The sequence below is a fragment of the Staurois parvus genome, unplaced genomic scaffold (genome assembly GCF_062004578.1).
Source record: "Staurois parvus isolate SC_StPar_1 unplaced genomic scaffold, SC_StPar_1.0 ptg000282l, whole genome shotgun sequence".
Classification (NCBI taxonomy): domain Eukaryota; kingdom Metazoa; phylum Chordata; class Amphibia; order Anura; family Ranidae; genus Staurois; species Staurois parvus.
In genome coordinates, this window is record NW_028318078.1 from 7,930,991 (window position 1) to 7,958,336 (window position 27,346).

Sequence of the window (27,346 nt, forward strand, 5' to 3'; positions counted from 1 at the left end):
CCCCAACAGTGCTCACTGGAACATTCAGAAGTTTAGAAAATCTTCTGTAATCAATGCCATCAGTATGTTTTGCAGCAATAAGGTTGCAAAGGCCTTGAGAGAGTTCTTTGCTTTTACCCATCATAAGATGTTTCTTGTGTGACACCTTGGTAATGAGACATCTTTTAATAAGCCATCAGTTGAGACTGAACCAGCTGATATTAATTTGCACTGACAAGGGGCAGGATTTCTTTCTAATTACTGATAGATTTCAGCTGGTGTCTTGGCTTTTCATGCCTTTTTGACCTTCCTTTCTTCATGCGGTCAATACTTTTTCCCTGTGTCATTCCATTTTATTACACATGACTTAATTTGTATGTATGGATTGCAAGGGTTGTTACCAATATGTGGTGAAATGTCCTGCCAATAGCACCTTTAGAAATATATTAACTGAGAAAAATGGTGACGTATTCAATACTTATTTTACTTGCTGTAAGTATCCAATTACACCTACGTTTCTTTGTTGCCCCTTTCTACAGGAGAACAAACCCTTTTGGAGAATCGGGAGAAAAACCTGTATCTGAAGGTAATTTATACTTGTGTATATTTGTTTTATTATCATTGTTTTTTAGGTAATTAAAACAGAGGTATGGACTTGACGTTTATACTCTCAGCATTGATTCAATGCTGCATCTGTCCCCGCCAGATTTGCAGTGAGAACTGAGTGATCAAACACTGCTGATTGCGCAGTTCTCCCCTCTGCTCTGAGCAGACAGCTGTGACGGTCAGTTTCCAGCTCTCTTTTCTGCTGCTCCAGCACTCACTGGAGCATTGAGCTGTGGAGGGGGCGGTTGGGGCTCGCTCAGGATCTCAGCGTATGCTGAGAGGCTAAGTCAGATGCCAGTCCAGGCTTCTAGGTGGATCTCTTTTCAGAGCCTGGAGCAGCTGAGTGACATCAGTCAACAGTGGAATTTAGCCTGCTATCGGCTGAAAACGGGTTATAGGAGTGCAAAACGAACTTCACTCCTGTGACCCACAGGAGAAGTATAGCCAAAAGAGTGTTTGCTATACTTTTCCTTTGAAATAGTTATCACTTCTGTACAATGTCACTGATAACCATTCTTTAGATGCTGTAGCACCATTATGGAATTCTTAAGCCTCATTCACATGAGCACTTACACCTGTAATCCAAGAATGAGCTTTGTCTTTAAGCAGCTGGAGCCACCAGGTGATGCATGTAGGCAGCCCATTCATGACTATGGGAACGCATGGCTGTACAGGCATAGCCGTTCATCTCATATTGACAGCTGTGCAGATGCAAATGAGAGGCCCCATATGCAGACAGTGTGTAGGTGTGTGGTGTATTCAGCAGCGGATTAGCCAGTTGCGACCAACCTAAATTAGTTTAACATACACTGCTCATTTACATCAATTTACTCAATTCACATCAGTGAAAGATAAGTTCAGATTGTTTTATCTACCCTGTTGTGGATCCTTATTAGCTTTTACTTTTTTTTGTACAAATTCTTTTTTTCACACTATAGATTCAATCCTCCACCAGTTATTCATTGTAAGGTTTCTTGGATCTATGGAAGTAAAAACAGATGAAAACCCTGAAGTTGTATATGAAACAATGCGCCAAATCCTAGCTGCACGTGCAATACACAATATCTTCCGGATGACCGAGTCCCACCTGCTTGTGACCTGTGACTGCTTGAAGTGAGTTGTTTTCATGTCCTCATTCTCATTCTCATCAAATAGCTCAGTATGAGAAAAAAGCCAAGTTGCTGTGCAACCCTGTGGGCCAGTGATATGGTATAAGAGTTAATAGTGCTTTTATAATTAATGTCTGCTAGTTCATAGTATAATTAGCTTTGGTGGCATCCAGGATTAAATCCTTTACTATATATACAACAACAGGCAAAATACACAGTTTAACTGCTTCCCCGCTGCCCTATAGCACAAATACTGCAACAGGGCGGCAGAGCTGGGCAAAATCACATATATATAATGATTTTGTATTTCCGGGAAGGGGGCGCGCGCCCTACCCGTGCTGCTATTAGTGGCTACGGCTGTCAATCACCGGGTCCCGGATGTAGATTCCCTGCCAGCACCCGGTGATCGCTGGGTATCACTGACTGGGGACAGGTCTGTATGGAAACAATACAGATCTCTCCCCTGTCAGCTCCAGCATGCTGCTTTGTATTGCTCTACATAGCAGAGTAATACAAAACTGCGTGCCTCCCTAGTAAAACACACACACCACAGTAAAACGCACACAGGTAACCCTTTGATCACCCCACATGCTAAACCTTTCCTGCCCAGTGTCATTAGTACAGTGCTTTTTATTAGCAGTGATTACTGTATTAGTGTCACTGGGGATATCAGTGACAGTTGGTCAGGTCCCCCCCAGTGTCAGAATGCCCGCCGCAGTCCTGCTATAAGTTGCTGATCGCCGCCATTACTAGCATTAAAAAAAAAAAATTCCAGTATATACACCAGCATTTGTAGATGCTACAACTTTCACGTAAACCAATGAATTTACACGTTTTGGATTTTTTTTTTTAGCAAAGACATAGCAGAATACATTTTGGCCTAAATTTATGACAAAATTAGATTTTTTTTTAATTTTTTTACTGGATGTGTTTTATAGCAAAAAGTCAAAAATATAAGTTTTTTTGTCAGTCTTTTTTTGTTTATAGTGCAAAAAATAAAAAATGCACAGGTGAGCAAACACCACTGAGAGAGCTCCATTTGTGGGGAAAAAAGGACATAAATTTTATTGGGTGCAGCATTGCATGACCAGTAATTGTCAGTTAAAGTAACGCAAGCCGTATCGCAAAAAATGGCCTAGTCAGAAAGGTGGGTAAATCCTCCGGAGGGCAAGTGGTTAAATAACATTTTATTGTGCCAGCGAGCATTATAATGATGCCAGTAGAGAATTGGGGGTATAAGAAGACCTGCAAGAAAGAGAAAAATTATTTTTTTTCTTTTACTTTTACTTCTTTTACTAGTCATTGTACATAGCAAAATATTGCACTTTGTGCATGTGCACTCTAATCTTGCATTTACACTGTGTGTATTCTTGGTGATTTTAAAGCAATTTTCAGGCGTTTTACAGGCGTTTTTGCATAGGAAGGAGAGAAGTTCTAGAGTTCTCCGAGCACAAAAATATGCTCATCGCACATTATCGGGCACTCCCATTGATGTCTGTGAATCCAAAAATGCCTGAATATGTGTAGAATATATGGCAGCTGAGTGTTAACAGGGGCAATTAGAAAGAATAGGATTCTACATGTTAAGCATAGTCAAGCTCAGGAAAATGAGCTGAAAAACCCTCAGATGTGAATGGACCTAAAAGCAGTAAACAACAAATGTGTCTAATTTGTTTGTAGTATTTCATAACCAATCACAGGAGAAGAAGTACTCAAGCCCAGGTGCTGTTGGGTATAGAGACCATTCTCCAGTATGGAAGACTGCGCCTCTTAGTAGTTTGGCCATGTTTTGCATGTTTTATTGCATTGTGATTTGCTTATATTCTTTCTCTTGTATTCTTTGTTCATTTTCAGATTGATTGATCCACAAACACAAGTTACACGATTAAGGGTGAGTGTTTATTATTATTATACAGGATTTATATAGCGCCAACAGTTTGCTCAGCGCTTTACAATATAAAGGGAGACAATACAGCAACAATACAGTTCAATACAAGAGGGTTAGGAGGGCCCTGCTCCTTGGAGTTTACAATCTAAGGATGATTAGTCCAGTGTTTTTTTCCCACACAGTGACAATTATAAGGGAATAGAACTGTAACTGTAGTTATGTAGGAAAAATTCATCTTTAGGATGGCTTGCTCATCCTGCTGAATAAGCCAAAATTTAAGCTGCAAGAGGCCAGCCTTACACCATCCAGTTCAACAAACTTCATTTGATCCATCCAAGGAGCAGTTTATACTGTGCTCTTCTGTATGTGGTGCTTATTATCGTAGAAGAAAATGAAAAAGCCTTTCAGAAAGGATAAAGAGAAGCGTATGCAAGCAATCAAATACATGCCTGTGTCTCTTTATTATGAATTATTGTTTTAGTAGCATATAATTTACTAAATAAAGTTTGATATTGTTTCCTCTACAGTTCCCATTGCCAAATGTGGTTTTGTACGCCACGCATCAGGAAAACAAGCGGTTATTTGGGTTTGTTCTGCGTACAGCGGGTGGGCGTTCAGAAGGTCGCCCTGTTTCCGTATGCTATATTTTTGAGTCAAACAACGAGGGAGAGAAGGTACATATTACCTGCTTTGTAGTAGAATTGTGTTTTCTGAAAATCATCCAGATCATAACATGCCCTTTCACATCAATTTCAAAAGAGTATCAAATGTGGACTGACAGGGTCACAATATGAGACCGGTATTTGTTTATAGCAGCTGACAGTGTCAGAATTTAAAGAACATTTCATATTTCTGATAATGCCTGTTGTACTGTGTACTTGAATGAAAATGTATCCTGTTCTAGCTGTATTGCTTCCTATGTGTGAAATCCCTGGTGTTTCTGCCAGTCTCCCTGCTTCCCTATTAAAAACTGACCACACTAGGCATGAGAGCACATCCATCTCAGTGTGATCAGTTTTCTGGCTGTGCTATGAACTCAGCCTGCTCTCCAATGATTAGAGTTATGTTGACTCCCCACACACGTCCATTTATTGGGAAGATCAGTGTGCTGATGTTTCTCCCCTAGCTCTTATGCAGCTGAGAAGAGGGTATATCATCACCTTTATAAAAAGGGAAAAGTATTTATATTTTTTTTATATCTATACACACTTGTTTTGCTTTTTTATTTCTATTTTAAACTGAATGGGTTGTTTTACAAAGCGAGGATTCACATATACTTTTTTCACATAATATCTTTTTTATCATGTGTTCACAGATTTGTGATTCTGTTGGTCTAGCTAAGCAGATTGCACTCCATGCTGAATTGGTATGTACATTTCTAACTTATAAGTGGCCACCCACGTGGTTATGGTTTATACAAACCCTGCATTATCTTACCCTTTTTTTTTCCCCCAAAGGACCGAAGAGCCTCTGAGAAACAAAAGGAAATCGAGAAAGTCAAAGAAAAGCAAGAAAAGGAAATCAGTAAACAGAAACAGATAGAAAAGGTAATATGATGATAACCTAGAGCAGGAGACTCCAAACTTTCTAAACAAAGGGCCAGTTTATTTTCCTTCAGACTTTGGGGGGGAGCAGACTATGGCAAGCAGAATTGGAATTTTCCTGGCATCAGTAAAAGAAATCATCACCACATTTGTTATTATGGAGAGGAACAATGCCCCATAGTTGGTATCATTGGGAGGGATAGGGCCTCATTGTTAGTGTCAATGGCAAAAATGGTGCCCCATTGGAAGAATTGTGTCTCATATCAATGGGGGAAATAGTGCCCCAACGGCCAAATAAAGGCAAGCAAAGGGACGCAGTGTGGAGACAACTGCCCTAGAGCAATGGCTGATTTTAAGCATCAGGAGTTCACCAGAGTTAGCCATTGATCAATGCACAGCCTCCACTAGTTTTAAACCCAAAAAGCAAAAATGTATTATATTGAAGCTTACCAAGCTTTGATGCGATGGCTTCTAAACAAAAGGTGCAACGCTGATATATGAAAATGCAATGAATTATGCTACCAGACAATGTTATAGTGTAACAAAATGATTGACCAATAATAAACATCCAACATATGAGTGGCAGGAACGTGAATATAATCCACTGTAATATGTCCCAAAAAAAACTTGACCAAAATATAGTCCCAAGAGTGATGTGATCCAATAGTGACCAATAATGACTGTGACTTCTGTGATACTCCTCCACCACTATGCACTCACCAGAAGCAATAAGCAAGTCGGCATTGAATGAAAGTGACTCCTTGGAAAGTATCCGCCCACTTCATACCACCAGTCACCAATCCATCCAAGGATGAAGTCCCTCCTGTATGTCCCAGGTTGTTTAGGCAGCTGAATCCTGGAGATATCTTCAAGGTCATTATTGGTCACTATTGGTTCACATCACTCTTGGGACTATTTTTTGGTCAAGTTTTTTTGGGACATATTACAGTGGATTATATTCACGTTCCTGCCATTCATATGTTGGACGTTTATTAAGAATTCATTGCATTTTTATATATCAGCACTGTACCTTTTCTTTATATATTTGTTTAGTGGGAGCGGAGGGTTTGCCACATTGGGCCAGCTGCTTCCTCTCTTTTTACCTTTTGCACTCACTTTTCAAATTTTTTACTATTTGATGTGATGGCTACCTTTTTTTTCTCTTTCATTTATTTTTACCTGGTAATCTGTTGTTTTTCAACAGAACAAGCTGTCTTGCAAATGTAGCAGTTACAGTGTTGAGGCAAACCATTTACCACTGACAGGGGTGCTTACTATGATCAACTTTTATGTATTCATGTAAAACCTTTATCTCAAAAGAAAAAGAAACTGTTGCTGTAACTGCAGTGTGTGCTGGAGTTTGGCTTCAATTTGTTCAAGTGTATCTAAATCTGCTAGTCTATCTAACACTCCCCACCCCTCAGACTGACAATGCTACTGTCCAAAGGTGCCCCTGTGCTCATTCCCCAGGTGCTACTGTTGTCACTGGCCAAGTCACCAGGTGAAAACAGAAAAAAAAAGTAAAACAAGAAAACTAAAGCAGCCAGCACATCTAATGATTGGTTGCAATATATTACATTTTTAGTTTGGGGTAGAAAACCACTTTCAGTTCCTTGCTTACAATACTGAGAAATGATGGGTAAAATGCTGTAATTGGTGGTCTTGACATTTCAATCCTTTATATCCTCCTGTAGAATAGTAATGATTTCTTCTTAAGAAAGGCCACAGCATGATCAGTGGAAGGATGGCCATTAGTAGAAATCAAATAGCTCTATAGGTTCTATTACCATATTACTTGGTTATGTGTAGCAGAACTCTAGCCAAAAAGAATGAGATTAAATGAATAGCTTGGTAGGGGGGAGGTGAAGGGGGGAGGAGCCCGAACATGGCGGCCGAGGAGAGCGTGAGGCACTAGCACTCTGCTAGGCTCCGCTTTCCATCCTTCCCAGGGACCCTCGGAAACAAAAAAATGAAGGGGCAGACTCACCGGAGTTAGGTGGGCCGAGCAGGAGAGGCCGGAGAGCAGGGGAGCTGAGTGGCCCGTGAAGAGAGGCAGGAGCCGGGTCAGCCGGGAGACGAGGAGACGCGGCGGGACCATGTGACAAGCCGCGGAGGATCTCTGGGAGGAGGTGAGACCGGCCGGCATCCCGAGCAGAGAGGGAAGTGCCGGCTCACTCCTGGCCTCGTTCCCCGGCGCGCAGACTGGCCCTGGACCCTGGAAAATTGTGAGAAGCAGCCTGTAGCCTTGTGATGACCTCCAGGTGACCGAGAGGCCAAAGGAGACCCGGAGGAATCCCCCTGGGACTGAGAAAGGCCCTTTACCCGACGACCAGAGCCTCTTACAAGTAAAGAGACGGGTGAGTGTGAGCGGCTGGGGCTTTTTACATACTGGAATATTGTGTGTGTACTATAATCTCCTGTGGCAGAGGGAGGAAAAAGGTGAAAGAGAGGAGGGGGGATTCCCAAGGGTCAAGAAGAGGTGGAGAAGAGAAGAGGAATAAGGAGACACAGAAAAGTAAAATAAAAGGAAAAATAGCAAGGCAAGGCTGGGTTAACAAGCCATAGACATATGACTTACATTTGTATAAGGGGTCATAGAAGAAAACAAGACCCATAGAGGACATGAAGAATAAAGGAATTAAAGGAGCAGGGCTCAAAGGGTCCCAAACGGGAACGATCAAGAAATGTACTACTCAAGGAAATAGTACTCCAGAAAGGCCCCAAGATACTAGTGAAAATGGTGAAATGGAAATCAGTCTGGGAAGTAACCCTAGATTATCACTGGACATGAATAGCAGCTGTAGTCAACAAACGGTGGAAAGGCTGGAGAAAAACGAACCTGAGGGTGAACTACATGTACCAAATAAAAAAGAGATGACAGAAATGTTTCAAAGTCTGCAGAAAATGATAAAGCAAGAAATGACATCTATTCGGAATGATTTGGGGCACCTGTTGCTGAGAGTGGAGGAAACAGAGGAGAAAGTTAAAAATCAGGCCCAAACCATTGTAAAACTAGAAAGGAAGATAATAAATATGGACTTTATTCAGAAAAAACTTCTTTATAGGATGGAGGTAATAAAGAATAGAAGGAGTAATCTTAGGGTACGAGGAATCCCAGAGTCTGTAAAAGGGGAATCACTGTATGAACTAGTTAGTAAAATTCTAAACTCCATAATGGATAGAGCGGAATCAGAAGTGATTAATCTGGATGGAGTGTTCAGAACAGGAAAGTTCAAACAGATCATGGGGAAGGAGAGACCGAGGGATACAGTTGTTCAATTTCAAAAATCTGAGGACAAAGATAAGATTTGGAGGAAGATTAAAGGAAGATCAATAATTAAATATAGAGATTTAGATATCCAAATCTATGCGGACTTAACATCAGAGACCCTATGGAGAAGAAGATCCTTGAGACCTTTATTGGAACAAATGAGAAAGCAGAAGGTGCAGTATAGATGGGGAACCCCAGAATGCCTAATTGGATGGAGAAACGGAGTCACAGCCTATCTGAGATTTCCAGAGGAACTGAGAGTCTTTTGTGAGAGATTGGACTTGCAAAGAATGGAAATAGAAGGATGGGAAGAAGAAAAAGGAGAATTAGAAGATATAAGAAAAGAGGACTGGCTGCGGGTTAGGGGAAGAAGAGGGGGCGGTTTGGGGCGGGGGAGAGAGGGAGGGGAGAAATAGAGACTCAAATTTTTTTTTTTTTTCTCTCCCTTCCACTCTCCTCATTTCCCACCCACCCCCTTCTGAAAATAGGGTATTTCTTCTGGACTGATTTCATCTTTTTTTTTTTTTGAGTCAAATTTTTAGAGAGAGGTAAACTGGGGAGGATGGAGGAGAGGTGAGCCGCCCATGGGCGGAGGTCAACCCCAAAGTCTTAAATCAAGGGTGGGAATGATCCCACAAATGATTAGTAGGCACTTTACAAGCCTAAAAAGGGGTGGGGGGAAGGGGGGGAGGGAGGGGACGAGAGGTGGGAGGGAGGGAGGGAGGGGAGGAGGTATTGGGTCAATACTCTGCATGACAGAAGGGATAAAGAGGAAGAGGCAATCTGGAAGAGAGATGGAGTTAATTGGGAATGATGGAAGAAATACAGTTTATAACCTATAATGTGAACGGGTTGAGTTGTCCAGGGAAGAGATTTAGGTTGTTTAATGAGTTACATCATAGGGCTACGTCAGTGGTATTTTTACAGGAGATGCATTTTGAGATAGAGGCAAACGTGAAATTGAAATCCAAACACTACCCAACATGGTACTATGCAGATTCTCCAATTAAAAGAGCAAAAGGGGTTGCAATAGGTTTGGCAAAGAATATGAGATTTGAGCTGGAGGATAGAAGAACCGACTCGGAGGGGAGGTTTTTATTCTTAAAAGGTAGACTCCAGGGGATTGAGTGTACTTTAGCCAATATACTGCCCTAATAAAAACCCGGAGATGTATATGAAGGGTCTGCTGAAAAAATTAATGGAATTTAAAAAAGGGCGCCTGATAGTAGCTGGAGACCTAAATTTCTGTATGGACCCACAAAAGGATAATACCTCTTCCGTGCAAAGAGAGGGGAGTAGGTCTCTGAGAGCTCTGAAAAAAGTGATGCATGAATATCAACTAGTGGACACTTGGAGAATAAATCATATGAAAGACAGAGACTATACCTTCTTCTCTAATGCACATGAGATATACTCGAGATTAGATTACATCTTAATAGACCATCAACTTATAGATCATCTGGTTAAAATTGACATAGAGACAAGGACGTTCTCTGACCATGCTCCGGTTGTAATGAAAATGGGATGGGGAAGAAGGTGGACGGGAGGATTAGGGTGGAGGTTAAATGAGGGTCTTCTTCTGGATGAGGATGTAGTTCAGAAAATCGAGAAAGAGATTAAGGTATACTTTAAGGAGAACGAAACAGAGGAAGTATCGATAGCTACAGTCTGGGAAAGCCATAAGGTATTCATAAGAGGAATGTTGATTGCGGCGGGAGCAAGGAAGAAAAAGGAAAGAAGAGAGAGGGTCAGTGGGCTCTTAAAAGAATTATTGGACTTGGAGCAGATCCATAAGAAGAAAATAACAAAAGATACGAGACAGAGGTTATCGGATAAAAAAGATGAGCTAGAGAGGTTGATGGATGAGGAGAAGAGAAGAGTATACAACAGGGTTTTGAACGAGAGATATAGATGGGGGGACAGACCAGGAAGATATCTAATGAGAGCTTTGAATAAAAAGAAAAATAGGAACTATATAGAAAAGATAAAAAGTTCAAAGGGGGAGTTGGTCCACTCAAATAAAGAGATTATTAAAGTGTTTACGGAGTATTATAAAAAGTTATATAATATTAGCCCCCAAGGCCCCCTAAAAGAAGCCCAAGAGGGAATTAATGAAAAAAAGATGACATACTTAAAAAATGCGGGATTACCAAAACTAAGTGAAGCACAGTTGAACTCCCTAGATGCAGAAATCTCCCAGGAAGAAAATAAAATAGCATTAAGAAGCACTGGGGGGGGGGGGGGGGAAGGCCCAGGCCCAGGCCCGGATGGATATACAGTTAAGTACTATAAGAAATTTAGTGAAGTACTGCTACCCAAGTTGGAGAAATATATGAATGCTCTGGGAGGTGGGATGGAAGTGAGGAGAGAATCCCTACAGGCCCATGTAGTACTTATTCACAAGGAGGGAAAAGATCCATCTCAGTGCTCCAGCTATAGACCTATCTCATTATTGAACACAGACACTAAACTGTATGCAAAGGTGTTAGCAAACAGGTTGAGGGATCTGATGCCTGAATGGATCCATGGAGACCAGGTGGGCTTTGTACCGGGGAGAGAAGGTAGAGATAACGGCTTGAGAACCCTGATGCTTATTCAGAAAAGTAGAAAAGGGAAAGCCCCGGTGGTGCTCTTGTCAATTGATGCAGAAAAGGCATTTGATAGAGTGGACTGGGGCTTTATGATGGACAACTTAAAAGTGCTGGGGATAGGTGATAGAATGCGAGAGTGGATAAGTAAATTATATAGGGAGCCTACTGCAATCATCACGGTAAATGGGGAGAGATCAGAACCCATCGGAATGTCTAATGGTACAAGACAGGGCTGTCCACTGTCCCCTCTGCTATATGTATTGTCACTCGAACCTCTGTTGTCAATAATAAGATATAGTGGATCGGTAAAGGGAATTCAGATAGAATCCATAGAACATAGAGTAGCGGCCTTTGCGGATGACTTATTGTTCTATGTGGGGAATCCCCGAATAACTCTCCCAAATATAATGAAGATTCTGAAGGAGTATGGTGAACTATCAAATTTAAAAATTAATCCAACGAAAACAGAGATCCTGAATATTAATATACCAAAGAATGAAAAAGAAAAACTACAAAAAGAATTCCCCTTTATATGGAGAGAAAAAGAGATAAAATACCTGAGAATAAAACTCACTGCCTCATCTAAGCATTTGTATAGATTAAATTATATCTCTTTGATAAATGAGATCAGGGAAGATTTAAAAAGACTAGAAGGAGGAAATCCATCCTGGATAGGACGTATAAACCTAGTCAAAATGGTAATTATGCCTAAAATACTGTATAGATTTCAAATGGTACCAATTAAAATTCCAGAAGCCTTCTTTAAGATAATGAAAAAAATGTTAACAAGATATATTTGGAAGAATAAAAAACCTAGAATAGCATATGAAACATTGAGTAGGACTAAAGAGAAAGGGGGATTGGGCCTACCAGATGTCAAGAGATACTATAAAGCAGTGGTTTTAGCAAGAATATATGACTGGACATTTAACCATAAGGGGAAAAGTTGGGTAACAATTGAAAATGATCTTAGTGGCAATAGATTGAGTCAGATGATATGGGTTCCACCACAGTTCAGGGGAATTAAAGAAAGCACAAGTATCTACACTTTAAATGTCTTTAGGGTATGGGACAATTTACACAAAAACATGAAATGGGAATTTAATTCTATATTAATGCCTCTCACAAATACTGAGTACTTCCCCCCGGGAAAGAATAAGATATCAGGGAGATGGTTTAGAAAGGAGGATACCCAATTGAGAGATGTTTTGGTGGAGGGAGAATTGAGATCACTTAAAGAGTTAATAGAGAAGAAGGGAGATATTTTTATTAGAATAGATGAGTGGAAATATCATCAATTGAAAAGTTTTATTGGAAATCTACCGAAACCCCTGAGAATAAAACGGGAGTGGAATATGTTTGAAAGGTTGTTAGAGACACGAAGGGATGGGAAACACGGTATCTCAAAAGTGTATAGAATACTCACAGAATTAGACACAAACACAAAGTTAATTTTTATGACAAAATGGGAAAGGGATATGGGAGTTGGGCTTGTTGAAGATAGACAGAGAAAGATGTTTAGATTGATACACGATAATGTTAGTATGAGAGAGGTTGAGGTTAATTATAAGTGTGTGACACGATGGCACATTACACCGAGTGTAGAGCACAAGATGAATGGGGAAAACTCAAATATGTGTTGGAGAGGTTGTGGAGAGATAGGCACGGTGTTTCACATATGGTGGGAATGTCTGAAAATCCAGGCTTTTTGGAAGATAATAGTTAAATTAATTGAAGAAATAACTGGAATTGACATAGGGTTGGACCCAACGACGTGCCTCCTACACAATGTGGAGACATCTGTAAATAAATATAAAGATTCAGGTATTTGGTACTTCTTGAATGCGGAGAAAGGGTTGATACCCAAGTTTTGGCGGAAAGCTGAGGTACCGAAGTAGGTAGACTGGATTAATAGAGTAAACCAGATAGGTAGAATGGAAAGATCATACCATATGCAAGAAGATAGGATGAGAGTTTATTCCAGGAGATGGGAAAAGTGGGAAAGAGCAGGATTGAAAGAGAAATATAGGAAGATATGAACTAGGATGTTAGTTAAAAAATTAATAAGCCTCAAGAGATTAGAAAGGGCTAGAGTCTGCAGAGGGGGAGGAGGGGCGAGAGGGGGGGGTAGTGGGACGGGAAGGAAAAGAGTTTTCAGTAAGGGAAAGGTAGAAATGTTATATAATTGTCTACTTGTATGAGAATTATTTCCCTTTTTGGGTTTTTGTATTAATATGAAAAATTTAATAAATATTTAAATTAACAAAAAAAAAAAAAAAAAATGAATAGCTTGGTAAATAAAATAACAAAACCAGTTTTTCTGCAATATTCAAGTTCAATTCAGAGGTTTTCTTCGCAGTAGGAAATTCATACCTTACACAGCAAGATGGGAGGTATGGCAGGTCTGGATGGACGACAGGAACTGCCCAATCTGTCACACACTTGTTAACTTGAAAAGTTGGGCATCTTCCAGTCTCCATCCAGACCTGCTGTGCCTCATGCCCTCTGCCTCGCTGCTAAGTGGCTCGGCTGCAGTCCAGATAGCTGAACCACTACTACTACTCTGCTTTTGGCTGAATAAGAAGAGCGCAGTGTGATGTATACACAGAGCCAGGAGGTTATGGGCCAGGCTGCCTCCAACAGGATTATCTTCAGAATTTTGACCCATCATTCTTTCAGAGGTTGAAGGGAAAACTGTAAATGTATGGTGCCTAGTAAAAGGACAGCCAGCCCTAGTTGACATCAGTGCGATTGTGTGTTCCGACTTTGCTGTGCGACTTCATTGTGGCTTGCTTACACTCATTGCGACTTTATTAACAGATGCAAGTCACAGTGAAGTCGCATAAAAATAGTGCAGAAACCTTTTTCAAAATCACTGTGACTTTAGTCGCACCAATTAGAACGGTTCCATTGGCGGTAATGGGGCGCTACATGTCACGCGACTTTGAACTTGCAAGTCGAATGACAAGCTGCACTGGTGTGAGCCAGAGCTTATATTTTAAGAATGTCTTCTGACACCTCAGTATCAACCCCTACTTGACAATATTATTTAACAAGAAAGACTCAGGAGCATGTGCCACCTTTCCAGCTTTGTTGACCTTCCTTCTGAATACGTGTTTCTATTAATAATCTAATATAGTGTACATACTTTTGGGACCAATAGACTATTGATACTCACATTTTTATTCTCATTGCGTTGTGAATATATACAGTGGAGACTTTAATGATATGCCTATATGCTTTAACTTTTTTTAATACAAATTTGAAGATCTCCTTTAAAAATAAAAACCTAACTTTTCCCCAGTGTCTTTGGTCCAGTGAAATCACAGGTCCTCTTTTTTCTCCTCTTCCTTCATTGGTGGCTGGACAGTAAGTGGTGCTGATTCTGCATTCTCCTGTGTGTCCAGGAGTGGGGGCAGAGCCATGACACCCTGCGCCCATTGAAAGTAGGGAAATGATACTGGCCATCCTTCAATCAGGAAGAGGAGTGATTTGAATTGCTGATGGGGGGCAGCACCTGAGATAGGGTGAACATTGCAGCTCTGGACTGACATTTTTAATTTTATGCCCAAGCTGGAGTTAGCCTAAAGCACGGGTGATAAACTGGCAGCCCTCCAGCTGTTGCCAAGTCCCATGAGGCATTGCAAGATTGACAGTTACAAGCATAACTCTCAAAGGCAGAGGCATGATGGGACTTGTAGTTTCGCAACAGCTGGAGGGCTGCCAGTTTGACACCCCTGACCTAAAGCTTAAAGGGATAACATTAAAGCCATCACTGTATGTAAGAATCGGAGTCTGGTTGCTATGGGCAGTTCTATTTAAATGCCTTTTATGTTTCTGGAACCAATTGTGGGACTTTTTCAAGGGGAAAAAAAGTTTTTTCAAACAGCACGATTGAAATAAGTTACCTGAAATGATTAGTATCCTAGGTCTGGATGGCTGCTGCTTACTGTACAAATGAGAGTCTCATTAATGCTGAATACTACAGTTAGTGCTCTCCTTCCGGTACTGCAACTGATAGCTCCAGCTTCAATACAGTGTAGGGATTACATTCGCACCCCATCTATTTACAAAAAGCATTTTTACAGAATGCAAGGCGTTCTGTGAATAGACAAGGGGAAATCTTGTTTTTGCCCACCTCCCCCTTTCTTGTTCTATGAATGGACAAGGAAGAGGTGAGGAAGGGCAGAATGAAAAAATGAATGCCTGAACTCCAATCTGCAGCACCCTTAGAAGAGTTTTGCCTGTAGTATCTGGTATGAATGAAAACACTGTTGTGTTCAGTGGGCAGGATCGCTCTTCAGAGAGCAACACCTATGTAAACTAGCCCTAATAGAGGAAATTGTCAGAGGAACAGATCATTTATCTAAAGAAAAATGAAAAGCTAGAAACTTTGTTGCTGCTGCAAATGCAGCTCTCACCTTCTCTCCGATGCTGTCCCCTGTAAACGTACCTAGTCAGCAGTTTAGAACCGTTCCTCTTCCTGGTTGAATGACACCCAGCATCACATAACCCACTTCCTATGAGTCCAGGGTGTCATGGCTCCACCCCCTTCCCTCCCAGACTCATAGGAGAATGCTGCAGAAGCAGCACCATTCTGTTCAGCATTAAGAATGAATAAAGACAATAGAAAGTGCTAAAAAAAAATTTTTGAAGAATCTTTTGCTACAAGCAACACTGACCAATTCAGATGGCTTCACACGAGTTCCACATCTCTAAAATATTTTTTTAAAAGGTATTTATTTTGCATTTATAAAACACAAACAATAACAGAACAAGGAAGAGACAAATAATAACAGGAGTTCAAACAAAAAAACAAAGAATAAGTGTACAGAATACAGAGAAGGGGATTCAAAAACACAAACCTCAAATTATCGTAGGCAATAAACCCCATTCATATAACAAAAGAGAGTCACAAGACAACATAATAACAGTCTCTAAAATATTTCCTTGAATATGTTCTATCTCCTAGGACTTGGAGGAGCAGAGTCGCTTAATCGCTGCTTCCAGTAGACCCAACCCGGCCAGCACAGACGGACAGTTTGTAGTCCTCAACTCCAGCCAATCAGAAGACAGCGAGCCCAGTGAAGAAGGAAAAAAGAAACGAGAGTCAGAGGCATGAGAGCAGAAACAAACGGAGACTTACCGGCAGTTGATGCTACGGCACAATTAGCATGTGAGGCAGAGAGATATACCAGAGCTCTTTTTTATTATTTGATTATTCTGAAAGCCTTTTTAATGAATATATGCAGCCGTGCGTTATTTGCCCTTGAAATCCGAATTTTTGCCATGATTTTGTGAAATGTACAAGGACACTTGACCGCACTACAGAGCAATGTCAGCGTTTTGTTTTTCCTTCTGCTCTGAAATGCTCCAACTGACTGAAGATTTGGTGTTTGTATGTCTTTTTTGTTTTTTTTTCCTGGTTTCCTTAGTCTCTTAGGTTTGTAACTTGGGGGTGGGAGTTCTTATATTTTGCCTTTATACTCTACCATTGTGGGGTTCTGAACAGTGCTGGGTTTCTGTATAAATTATTGTCTTTTAAATAATTTAAGAATGATGTGGATTAAAGAGGTTCTCCAGGAAACAGCTGCTTTCAGATAAGGGTCTAGATTTGACATCAGCCTTCCATTGAAGTTATGAGCTGAGTACCTTAAACCACTGAACTGCCCTTCTCCACTAATGAATGGAATATATCTATTTCCCAGATAACCTCTTTAATCAAAAGCAGATCTTTTTCTTGTTCTCTACAGAACCTTCAGAATTACTTTATTTACAAGGCTGTGGGGAGCTTCTTTGAGGTGTCGAATTATAGGGCCTGCCACCCCTAGGCCACCATGTCAAGCCTGCTTTTGAGCAGTGTGAGAAGGTTTTTTGCAACAAGAGGTATTGATCCCGATGGCAACAATTTTATGCCCTTCAAGATAAAATACAAGAACAGGTTGGCAGTTTTGCAAGATGATACAAATGATTGTAAAACTTTTGACATCATCATGAAGTCCCTGTATGATCATATGCTCCTTAATTTACTAGTGTGCTTTAGGTCAACAGCACACAGGCCAAGGAATCTTGAAGAATGTTATTGAGTTTCAGCCAAAGGGAATTTTGCACACTTCTGTAATTTAGGGGCTATGCTTTAAAAATTACTATTGTTGGGATTGAATTAAAAAAAATGCATTTATGATTCTAAATTTCCAGTTTTAGGCTATTTACAGTTAATTCATCTTTTTTTAGTTCCTAAATCCGTTCTAAATTTTAATGCCAAGTATAAGCATTAACAGCTAAGCTTCATAGGAGTTGGTGGCTTCACTAGACAGAGCTGTGGCTGGTTAACATGCAGTAAAATGTGCAAATAATGAGCAAATTTCATTAAGGTGCAACAGTGTGTACTGTGTGTTTTTACAGTGCTTCCCCAGAGAAGACTTATTATCTTTCTACTTACAGAAAATGTAATACCCATCCACCTAATAACTTCCGTAGGAAAGAGTGCTTTGTGACAGCTGAGCCCATATCTGATGTCCTGACCTCCTGATACCCCTTTTTCCCCAGTTCAGGAGACTTGGTTGTTAGGGAATGGTGCACCGCAGGTAACCATACAACTGAGAATCTTTACTGATAACCCAATTCATTAATTTCAGTCCTTATTCAGACCTTCTGAAAATGCATGTGGTCTCATTTCATTGTCTTCAGTGTTACTGAGTCAGAACCGCTGAGCTGCATACATGTTCCAGGTCGTTGACGCAAAGTACTGACGCTAGACGATTGGCATGACAGCCAGGCAATTCAAAATATCCAAACTGCCCTCTTCAGGGTTTAGAATACTCTTGGATAATCTCCTGTACTATCACAAAAGACGGTTTGCTCCCGGTGAGATGTTTAAATGTTTTGTGTGTGCTTTATATGGCAATAGCCTTTTACAGTGTTTTGTTGAGGTTCTGTGTTTGTATTGTACAAGATGAACATATAAAGAAGGTGGATGTGATTTGGGTTTGCCGCATGCCCAAGCAGGCTCAGTGACTAACCATTGAATAGGGTAAATATGTGCCTTGCAGATAAACTCTGTAGGGTGATGATATTGTGATATTTTAAAGATGAGCTCCATGCAAGCAGCTAAATACACATTTACAAATCATAGAAGTGAGATGTTTTACCCATCAGAGGATTTGTTATTCTGTTTAGTCAGGTTTATGATCTAGGTATCCCTGCCAAAATGTACAAGCAGGAAGCTGAAAGTGGAACTTGAAACTAAGTCCTGCTAGATCACTTCATGTTGGCCCTTTTACAGGTATAGCAGGGTAAAATATTAAAAATAAGTACCCATACCGTTTAAAATCTAGTAATACACTGTCTCACCCTGCTCTGAACATGCTCAGTTGCTCTCTTTTTTTGGCACCCTGCTGAAAATCTAGCCAGGAAATGCTGATCTGCTGACAGCCTAAATATTTACTCCTGCTCAGGGGCTCTGGGATTCAGCAAAATAGCAGCCTCCAGCTAGAAGAAACAGGAGCAATTGCAGAGGCAATTTACAAAACACACAATCATTTTAGCAACATAATTATTAATGTGGAATGTGTGTTCTTTACTGAAAAACATTATTTTTTATCACGTTCTTATGGGATATGGTCCTCTTTTAATACAAATCTTCAGTGTGTTAGTTAAATCATCACTGACCACAAGAGCTCCAGTTGGGCAGCTCTTCATAAAACGGGAGTACCCATCGAGAATAACCTAAGATTAAGAATCCCCATGTGTACCGTCTAATGGAAGTGCCATACAAACGACCAAGAGTTGAAAAACTGGTATTCCATTGATTGAATACATACAGCAAAGGTACATGTCTTTGTCAGGGTTGGTGTTGTTACTTTATGACCATTTAAATACTAATATAATAAAATTGGTTCCCAGCCGGAAAAAACACAAAACTACCAATGCATTTAAGAGGTCAAAAACTCCTTCCTTAGTGCTTTGGTTAACAAAATGGTGGGAATGTCTCATAATATGTCAGTATTTTTATGTTTTTCTGTATCTACAAAGACTTTAGTAACAAAAGAACAAACAAAATGGTGTGACTCTTAAAGTGGTTCTAAAGTCAAAACATACTCCCTGCATTAAGGTAAAAAAACACCCAACTATCTGTTCTACCCACCTCCATCTCTAAACACTTACCTATTGCCTGTCACTGATCCAGCGCTGTCTTGGCTGCAGCACCGCTCTCGCTTTCTGGTCTCACAGGAGAGCAGCAGAAGCCATAGGGTCCTGCTGCTGTCAGTCAAACTCCTGCGAAGAGGCAGTGGGGGCATAGCTTACTGGTGCTGTGTGTGTCTATGGATGCACACTGCCTGCCTTAGAAACGCTTGCACACAGGTGCTAAGCAGGCACCTTAAGTAGGGAGGAGCAGACAATGCCAATGGGGGATTGCCAAAAGAAGGTAATAGTCATCAGGAATGATTATTTAATGGTGTGAAAGTCACAGAACACCTTTATCCTCAGTGACATATAACCTGTATATTTATACCACTCAAGGTATTCTGTGACTTTCTCACCATCATATAAACATTCCTGATGATTATGCCATCTCAAGAGTCCCACTTTCCTTTTAACCTGTGTCTTAAGAAAGGGAGAGTTTGTGTGGCCCCTGAAAGGCATTGGAAGTTGTGTGTTTTCTGACTGGCTTCTTGTGCTACCCCTCCCTAGTAATCCTGCCCCAGAGATTTTTAAAGGACCATTGATGGCACACGGGAAGGGTTCATGAATGCATGTGTGCAAAGAAACAGAGGGCACACAGGCCTAGTGCATTACCTTCTAAAAATTAGTTTTATTGAATAAAAAGTAGTATACTCACAAAAGAATAAAATCAAAGGCACATCACAAAAAAGACAGCATGGTCCAATCTCCCTAGATGGTGGCTATTGGGGGACTCTAGGCCTCCAAATCTGACGCGTTTCGAGGCAGAACCTCTTCCTCAGAACCCTGCCATTTTGTTAATGAATGCATAACGTTTGCTTTTGTGTTTTTATGTGCCTGGAGTTCAGCTTTAATTGTCTGTCCCCTAATTGTTATTGGTTGGATCTATATGACTAAGACACTTTGGGGTTCATTTACTAAAACTGGAGAGTGCACAATCTAGTGCCGCTCTGCATAGATACCAATCAGCTTCCTATTTTTTTTTTTGTGAAAGCTTAATTGAGCAAGCTGATTGGCTACCATGCACAGCTGCACCAGATTTTGCACTCTCCACGTTTAGTAAATCAACACCATTGTCTACTTCAGCGTGGATTGTGAAGTCATAGCTGGCTGCAGTGTACATCACTGTATTTCACATGGAAGTCATAGTAGTATCTTTTACGTATTACAGATTTAGAGATGCAAGAATCAACAAAATTCAGTTTATTTTCTATTTCTGTTTAATCTCCATTGTATTTATCTCTAATTATGGACATTTGCTGATAGATCTACAAAGGATCCATCATTAAATCAGCAGCAACTGCAGGTATTTCCTTTATGGAACCCCCTTCTTTCTTACCTATCACAAGGCCTGAAAGTGTGTATTAGCCCAGTGGCTCAAAAAAACTTGAATGCTTAACAAAGCATTTGTGCCGTTTTCCTCTGTGCCATGTTGTAGGTACATCCACTTTCATTACTCCCATTGGTGCAGCTTTGAGGATGTTTGAAAACCAAAAAAGCCAACATGCACGTTTAGTGCCCTTGTAGACTTAGCCTTGTTTTCTAATTAAATACATAGCTGCTAATTGTCATAGATTTCCAGGGACATTCCCAGATTTTAAGGATTTGTCCATAGAAATATTGGTCCTTAAGAGTCCCTGCTTTTTGGCATAGACCAATTTTACAGTAAAGTCACAGTTATTGTCATCTTTGCATCTTGTATTAACTTTATATGGTAATCATTATTAGTGGTTTCATTATGGAATTGTATTTTTATAAAGTGACTGAAGAGACAATGATGTAAGAGGTTCTTTGATGGCTCAGAATTATCTGAGGCTGCATCATGCTCAGTTGGCTGAGGGTCACATGCACAAACTGTCCATAAAAATCACTTGAATATGTTGGCTGCTTTTTTCAGGCTGATGTTTGGAAATCTTGACATCATTTTTCAGGAAGATTTTTTTTCAGTCTAAATTGCCTACATGGTAAAAAAAAAAATCTAAAGGTCCTTTTCAGTGAAACAAGCACCATTAGTACTGGGTTTCATCTATAGTTTGTGTGGGTCCTACCCATTACATGACAGAAAGATTGCCTCAGCAGCCAATCAGATGCTACCATTCCTCCAGTGCTGCATGAAAGAAAAAGAATGAATCTGATTGGTAGTTTGGGAAAAACAGACTATTCGTGTTTCAAACACTGTCAAATGAGAGGCAGCATGATATGTTTATTATACAACCAAATCCTTTTAGATTTACGTTCTGTGACCTCAGAACCAACATTTTATAATTTGTGAATGTAACCTTTTGCACTAATCATTGTAAATAATACTGTTTAACTGTTTGTTATATGAATTGATAAGGGAACCTAATAAACAATTTATTAATGTTTAAAGTAATAATGAATTATCCATAGTTAATGAATGGACTGGTTTATATTATTAGCAGATTGGTATGCCAAGTTATTTTTTGGGGGGAAAAAAGCTATTCACTTCTTTTGTTTAAACTGATTATAGGAGAGATCTAGTGAACGTAAATCCTATAGATGAATGATCACATTATTATACAGAATTATACCCTTGATATTGATCACCATGCCATAATGGAGATGGAATTAAAGTGCAGGAACTATGGTCTGGTGAAACTCCAGGTAAATGACTTAACATAATATTGTAATAAATACGTATGCATGGTCTTGTGATTTGTACACTGCATAGACAGGTGACACCTTTTTCATGGTTCAGCTTTTATCTTCCAGTGTCACCTTCCCTCACTAACCTGCTAATGAGATGACATGATTAGATTGCTGATCCATGATTGAATGACCTGGAAGGTGATAAAGCTGTAATACTGAACCAAGTTTTAGAGGTGTCATCTTCTTGGTTAAACAATGTACCAGATCACTGGAATCACAAGACAGGCTGAACAAAATTATCATTCATTGGTTGGAGAAAATTCTGTCTTTTTTGCTGTGCATATAGCTGCTTATCTGCAGTCCTGCTTTAAAAAGCAACTTTTGGGTGTGTGGTCAGGAGCGCCTAGTACGTTAGATCTAAGTTAGATCCAGGCGGCCATAAGTATATGATCGATTCAATCCAGCCTTCGCTCAGGATCCCTACGTTATTTTGTCCTCAACTTATCACAAAATTGTTGCTGAAGCCTTGACAAAAGGGGGTGTACTTTCCTCCTTTCCTCCGAAATGTGTTGGCTGTTTATGATGGTCTTAACAAATAAAGGAAATAGTACAAATTTTCATCTTCTTTGAAATTGCTTATGTGCTTCTAGCCACACACCTACAAGTTCATCTTTTGAGTGATTTGACTATCATGATTAGAGAGGCAGCAGCCTAGGCCCAGAATTGGGCATTTACTGTACCAACAAGCTTAACTCTGGTGAGGATAACACATTCTTCACTAAAATCAATCTCCACCCTCAGATATCCGGTGCTAACACACACCTATCAGACCTGCTTCAAAAAGGAAGACATTTTCAAGGAGGCACTGTTGAAATGCTAAATATATCTATCCTCGGCGCATCATTTAGAGAGTAGCTGGTATGCAGTCCAGGATCTGACCTCCTCAAAAATGTTGATCTGTTTAACCATGCATTTTATATAGAGACAAATAGAGTCTCCCATAATATATGCTGAGTCAGAATAACAGTGAGCTTGTTTTTTCAGAAAAGCTTGAATTTTTCTATATTTATTATGGCTATACGGTCATGTTGTGTTATATACAAAATGTCCTTAGAAGTTTTAAAACAATAACCGGAGACACTCCTGCATAATACATTTCTTTTGTTAAAGAGAGGTGCTCAAGCTTTGGAAACGCCACCTTGGCTAAGTTTGGCTCCTAAGACATGTGCCATTAGTATATATCACAATTTGAAAAAACATTGCTGGCTTTAGAGGGGATTTTACTATACATGTGTTATTTATTGTGGTGCAAATTGATTAGGACAATTTTCATTGTTTCCGTAGTCCCTTGGGATGATCTCCTTTTGCACTTTTTTGCCCTCAGTAAACCCATGAGATATGTATGTCCATGGGGTCTACTGCAATACATAGACGGGAAGATATTGGCTGGCTCTAGGCTGCTTCTCTCTTCTCTTCTTTGTTGAGTTTTAAGGTATTTGGTGGTCTCCCTCCTTCTTACTGGTTCTTTGCATTGATGGAGGAACCTGATGTACTATGTTGCTTCATTCTTCAACATTGTAAATTGGGTGTCTCTTCTGTTCCATTAAATGGGTGGGGATAGGCCTGAATAATCCCTCTGCTTAACTGGTGTACCACATTCGATAAACCACCTTGATTGATATCAAGATTCTTTTTACCAGCCTTTATGCCATTTTTTGTATTAGTATTACTGTACATGCGCGCATCTCCCCAGATGTGGCAAATCGGTTTATATGAGATAATGTATTAAGGATGAGATTTTATATATTATTTTCTTGTATTTTTACTAGTCATGCCAAATCTATTTTTTTTCTTTCTTTTTGCCACCAGGGTTTTGTCTGTTTCAAATTCGTAATAATAACGTTTTTGCGATACTGTTTTATGTGGTTGATTGTAAATGTGTAATCGGTTTGGAGCACACTGGCTCTAAGATGGGTCAGCAAAAAGTGATTTATGAGGGCCACAGAGAACATGTGTTGCAGGACAGTATGGACAATAAACTAAAAATGTGCTGTGATTTGGGTGTACTATGCAGTGCTTTGAAAGTACCTGATGCTTATTGGGCCAGCCCACCCCAAATTTTAAGTTTTTAGTAAATGCTGGAGAGTTAAACCACCAAAGAGATGAATTTCCGGGTCTGCACACCTGCTGTGTCCATTATGAGAGGCTCCAATTTTTCATTTATTTTATTATATGGAGAATGCATAGGAGGATCTGAAACACAAGAGTGGTCAGGAACACCTAGAGCTCTCAGAAGGTCTTACACCACCAGGCTCCACCTTTCATTAAAATCTCACTTTTGGTGGGAGTGATTTGTTGAGCAAACCTGAACTGAAGTCCTTCTTTAAACAGTTTTACTAAAGGAGCATTCAGCTTATTTTGAAAACTGCCCCTGCTGTAATTCCTCTGGCCACCAAGCTGATCAACAAAAACTGTAGGCAATGCCGTATTGATTTTGACTTGTGAGGCAGAATATTCTATAACTACCTCCCAAGCTGGCCATTGTAGTAACATGGCAGGTTTAGGTAGGGGAGTTGTTATTTTAAGTGAACACTTAGCACCCAGCTCCACAAATGTAAAAAAAAAATCCACCCTTGCAGTGGTCCCCCCCCCCCAAAAAAAAGGGTGAAATGTTTAATATGTCTAGACTTCATTTTGTGATTGGCCAGGAGAGCAGAGGGATTGAGACACAACCTCAGCACTGGGAGCTATTAGACCTGCAGCATTCACATTTGTAGCGGCCCAGAAATACAATGGAAGCTGTGCTTATCGGTCATGTAAAAATACTTGTTTTTAAAAGAAAAGTGTGTGATTTTAAGAAAACAAGCATACATACTCACCTAGGTAAATGCAGCATCGGTTCCCCGCCACCTTGAAGACTGAGAACTGAACAATCAAAGACCGCTGAGTGCTTCAGTGAAGCAAAGAGCTGATGCCTAGCTGGTCACCAGCTCTCTGCTCTGGCACTCCAGCACTCACTGGAGCGCTGGTCTGTGGAAGGGGTGGGAACGGCTGGCTCAGGCCCTGGGTGGATTCTGCTATTAAAATTGAGGTCTCTCCAGAGTCTGGACCAGCAGACTTTAGCCCACTTTCAACTGAATCTGAGTCACAGGAGTGCAGAACTAAGTGCACCCCTGTGGCTCACAGGAGACGTCGGGCCAAAAGAACTTTGGCCCTACTTCTTCATTAACACGCTAAAGAGAGCCTTGTGTGATTAGAGGTTTGCATCTGGGGCTAAGACAGATCTGCTGTTCTAAACGTGATAATTTGGTATTGCTGACTTTTTTTTGCACGTTCCATAGATCTTTATTCTCCTCTTTTCAATACCTGGACACTAAGCAAGTATCTCAAGTGTCTCAAGTTTGCATTTCAATAAGTGGTGAAACAAACATAAGTATGACAGTCCTGGAACCTCCACCTTTAAAAACAAATCCGCAATGGTTCTTCCCAAAGTTTTATTTTATTAGATTCAACTACTTTTTGTCCCTAGTCCATTAACCCACACACTACCCATTCATTGCTTTGTGTGTCCAGCTCTAAAGTGTTCCTAACAAGGTTCATATGTGAGCATAAAGGAAGTTGATATAATAAATTAAAAAAAAAGTGCTTAGACAACATTCTGAATGAACTACCCTTGAGTCAAATTGCTACAAGGAAAAATTATATTTGATAAATTTGGACTTATTTAAAAAAAAGTAGTTCAAGGAGTACCTGTAAAAAGCAGTAGCTCCAAGCAACCAATCAGAATTGGTCTGTCAAAACAACACAACATGATTGGTAATTGGTTGCCATGGGTTACTATACTCCTGGTCTTTTTTGTTAGTGAAATGATTATTATGCCTTGTGATTTAAGTGGCTGTGATCTGTAAATAACACTATATTGTTTATAATTTTTATGACTCGCTCATACCTTTTTTGAAGTCCTGTGTATGTAAATGTTATATGAGTTATCAGACAGATAAAAAAAAACTTTTACTAAGCAGACTTTGTGTCTTTCTTCTGCAGACCTTATCTGTTGAAGTATCAGATGAGCTGGTCAACTCTACCATTTATGGTTCTAGAGCTTCCAGTGGGAGAAAATCAAATGTAAACATTGCCTGGTGCAGCAGGGAGCCGGACAGTGTCAGCAGGCTTTGTGTTGATGTGAATGGCAGCAGAATGCTCCTGAGATCCTTCAGAATCCATTGACAGCTGCATGTGACCTACTTGAAGCAGGTTTTGCATTCCAATAGATTTGTGTGGAAAACCAAAACTTGCTTGAGGTTACCAAAAGCCTTTTGACACAGGCGCTATAGCAGAACTGCCCTGCATCTGAGGTCTGATTTTGGGTATAATATAGAAGGGGAAGGAAGAAACCATAGAGGGTTTCAATACAAAGGACAGATGACACAAGAATTCATCATCACTAGTTTGCTGTGCCTTAAATGCTGCAAATTACCTCTAGAAATCGTTGTACATCTATCCTTGTTTTTCTCTTCTGTATATTTATATAATACAAATACACATGCTATTAGATTAACCTGTACATGAAAAACATGCTGTTGCTTTAAATCCCCACACTGTTAAAATGAGAAAAGTACCACAAATGTATCAACTCCTGCGCTCAGCGACCCAAATCTGTAGGGGGCTGATGGACCAATACTCTTGAAGAGTATGGAGATTCATCCGGGACCAATCAAAGGCTGTGCAGTTCAAACAAAAAGTAAACAGTTAATTGATTTAGGAGATAGTCACAAACGTAGTAAAACAAGCATGTAAAGTCCAAAACGAACCACACGATAAAAAGACACTTGCGCATCCCAGTGGAAGGGGAGATTCTCAAAGTGACTTTGACGCGTTTTGAAGGGGAATCTCTTCTTTTGTTCTTCACTATTGTTAAAATGAGGCCAGTATAAACTTTGCAAAGATATATTTGCATTTTCATTTCACAGAGTGTAAGGGACCGCCCGGCGGTACTACTAGCACTCCACTGAATAGGCATCCCCAGCGCACGGAGTCTAAGTCCCAGGGTGCTTGTTCACCAGGGCCCCTGATGGTGGGGATGGACTTGGAGCTCCCTGAGACCAGGTCGTGACTACTGGGTGCGTCCATCAGTGGTAGTAGTATGCGCAAGGGGCTCCCACGGGGAAGAGTCTGATGTGAGGAGGTCAGAAGACCCCACTGCACGGGATGGATGGATGGATGAGCAAGGTCAGACGGGCTGGGTCGGTAATAGAGAGGGCGGCAAGGTACAAGGCAGCGGGCATAGAATGGTCGGGTCACACGCCAGGTCAGCAACAGCAGGTCAAATCCAATAGGGGGCATTCAGGAGAGAAGTCAGGCAAAGCAAGGGTCAGAATAGGAGAAAACAGCAAGGTCAGGTACAATCCGGGTCAATAACTTACAGGGTACAGGTTCACAGGATACAGGATGCAGGAAAGACCAGAAGGCACTGAATGACAGCTCAGGGCCATTTAAATATCCCGCCCTGCGCTGCCATTGGTGCCCAGCGGGCGGCCGCGGCTTCTACTGCGCATGCGCGAACT

The 27,346-nt window shown here is 40.5% G+C and overlaps 1 protein-coding gene across 2 annotated transcripts in view; it reads left to right on the top strand.

Annotated features, from left to right (window-relative positions):
* The window catches only part of APPL1 (adaptor protein, phosphotyrosine interacting with PH domain and leucine zipper 1), an 83,535-nt gene extending 57,732 nt beyond the window's left edge, over positions 1-25,803 (top strand). Inside the window, exons 16-23 of one of the 2 annotated variants that reach the window (XR_016313398.1) lie at positions 519-565; positions 1,524-1,698; positions 3,549-3,585; positions 4,110-4,256; positions 4,898-4,948; positions 5,040-5,129; positions 15,961-22,174; positions 22,209-25,803. Coding sequence is in view for 1 of the 2 variants with exons in the window: in XM_089681901.1 (XP_089538027.1) it covers positions 519-565; positions 1,524-1,698; positions 3,549-3,585; positions 4,110-4,256; positions 4,898-4,948; positions 5,040-5,129; positions 15,961-16,110 (697 nt within the window). In the remaining variant the exon portion in view is untranslated. Of the gene's footprint in view, positions 1-518; positions 566-1,523; positions 1,699-3,548; positions 3,586-4,109; positions 4,257-4,897; positions 4,949-5,039; positions 5,130-15,960 lie in introns of both variants that reach the window. The other variant, XM_089681901.1, reaches the window with a different exon arrangement.
* Positions 25,804-27,346: the final 1,543 nt, after the last annotated feature.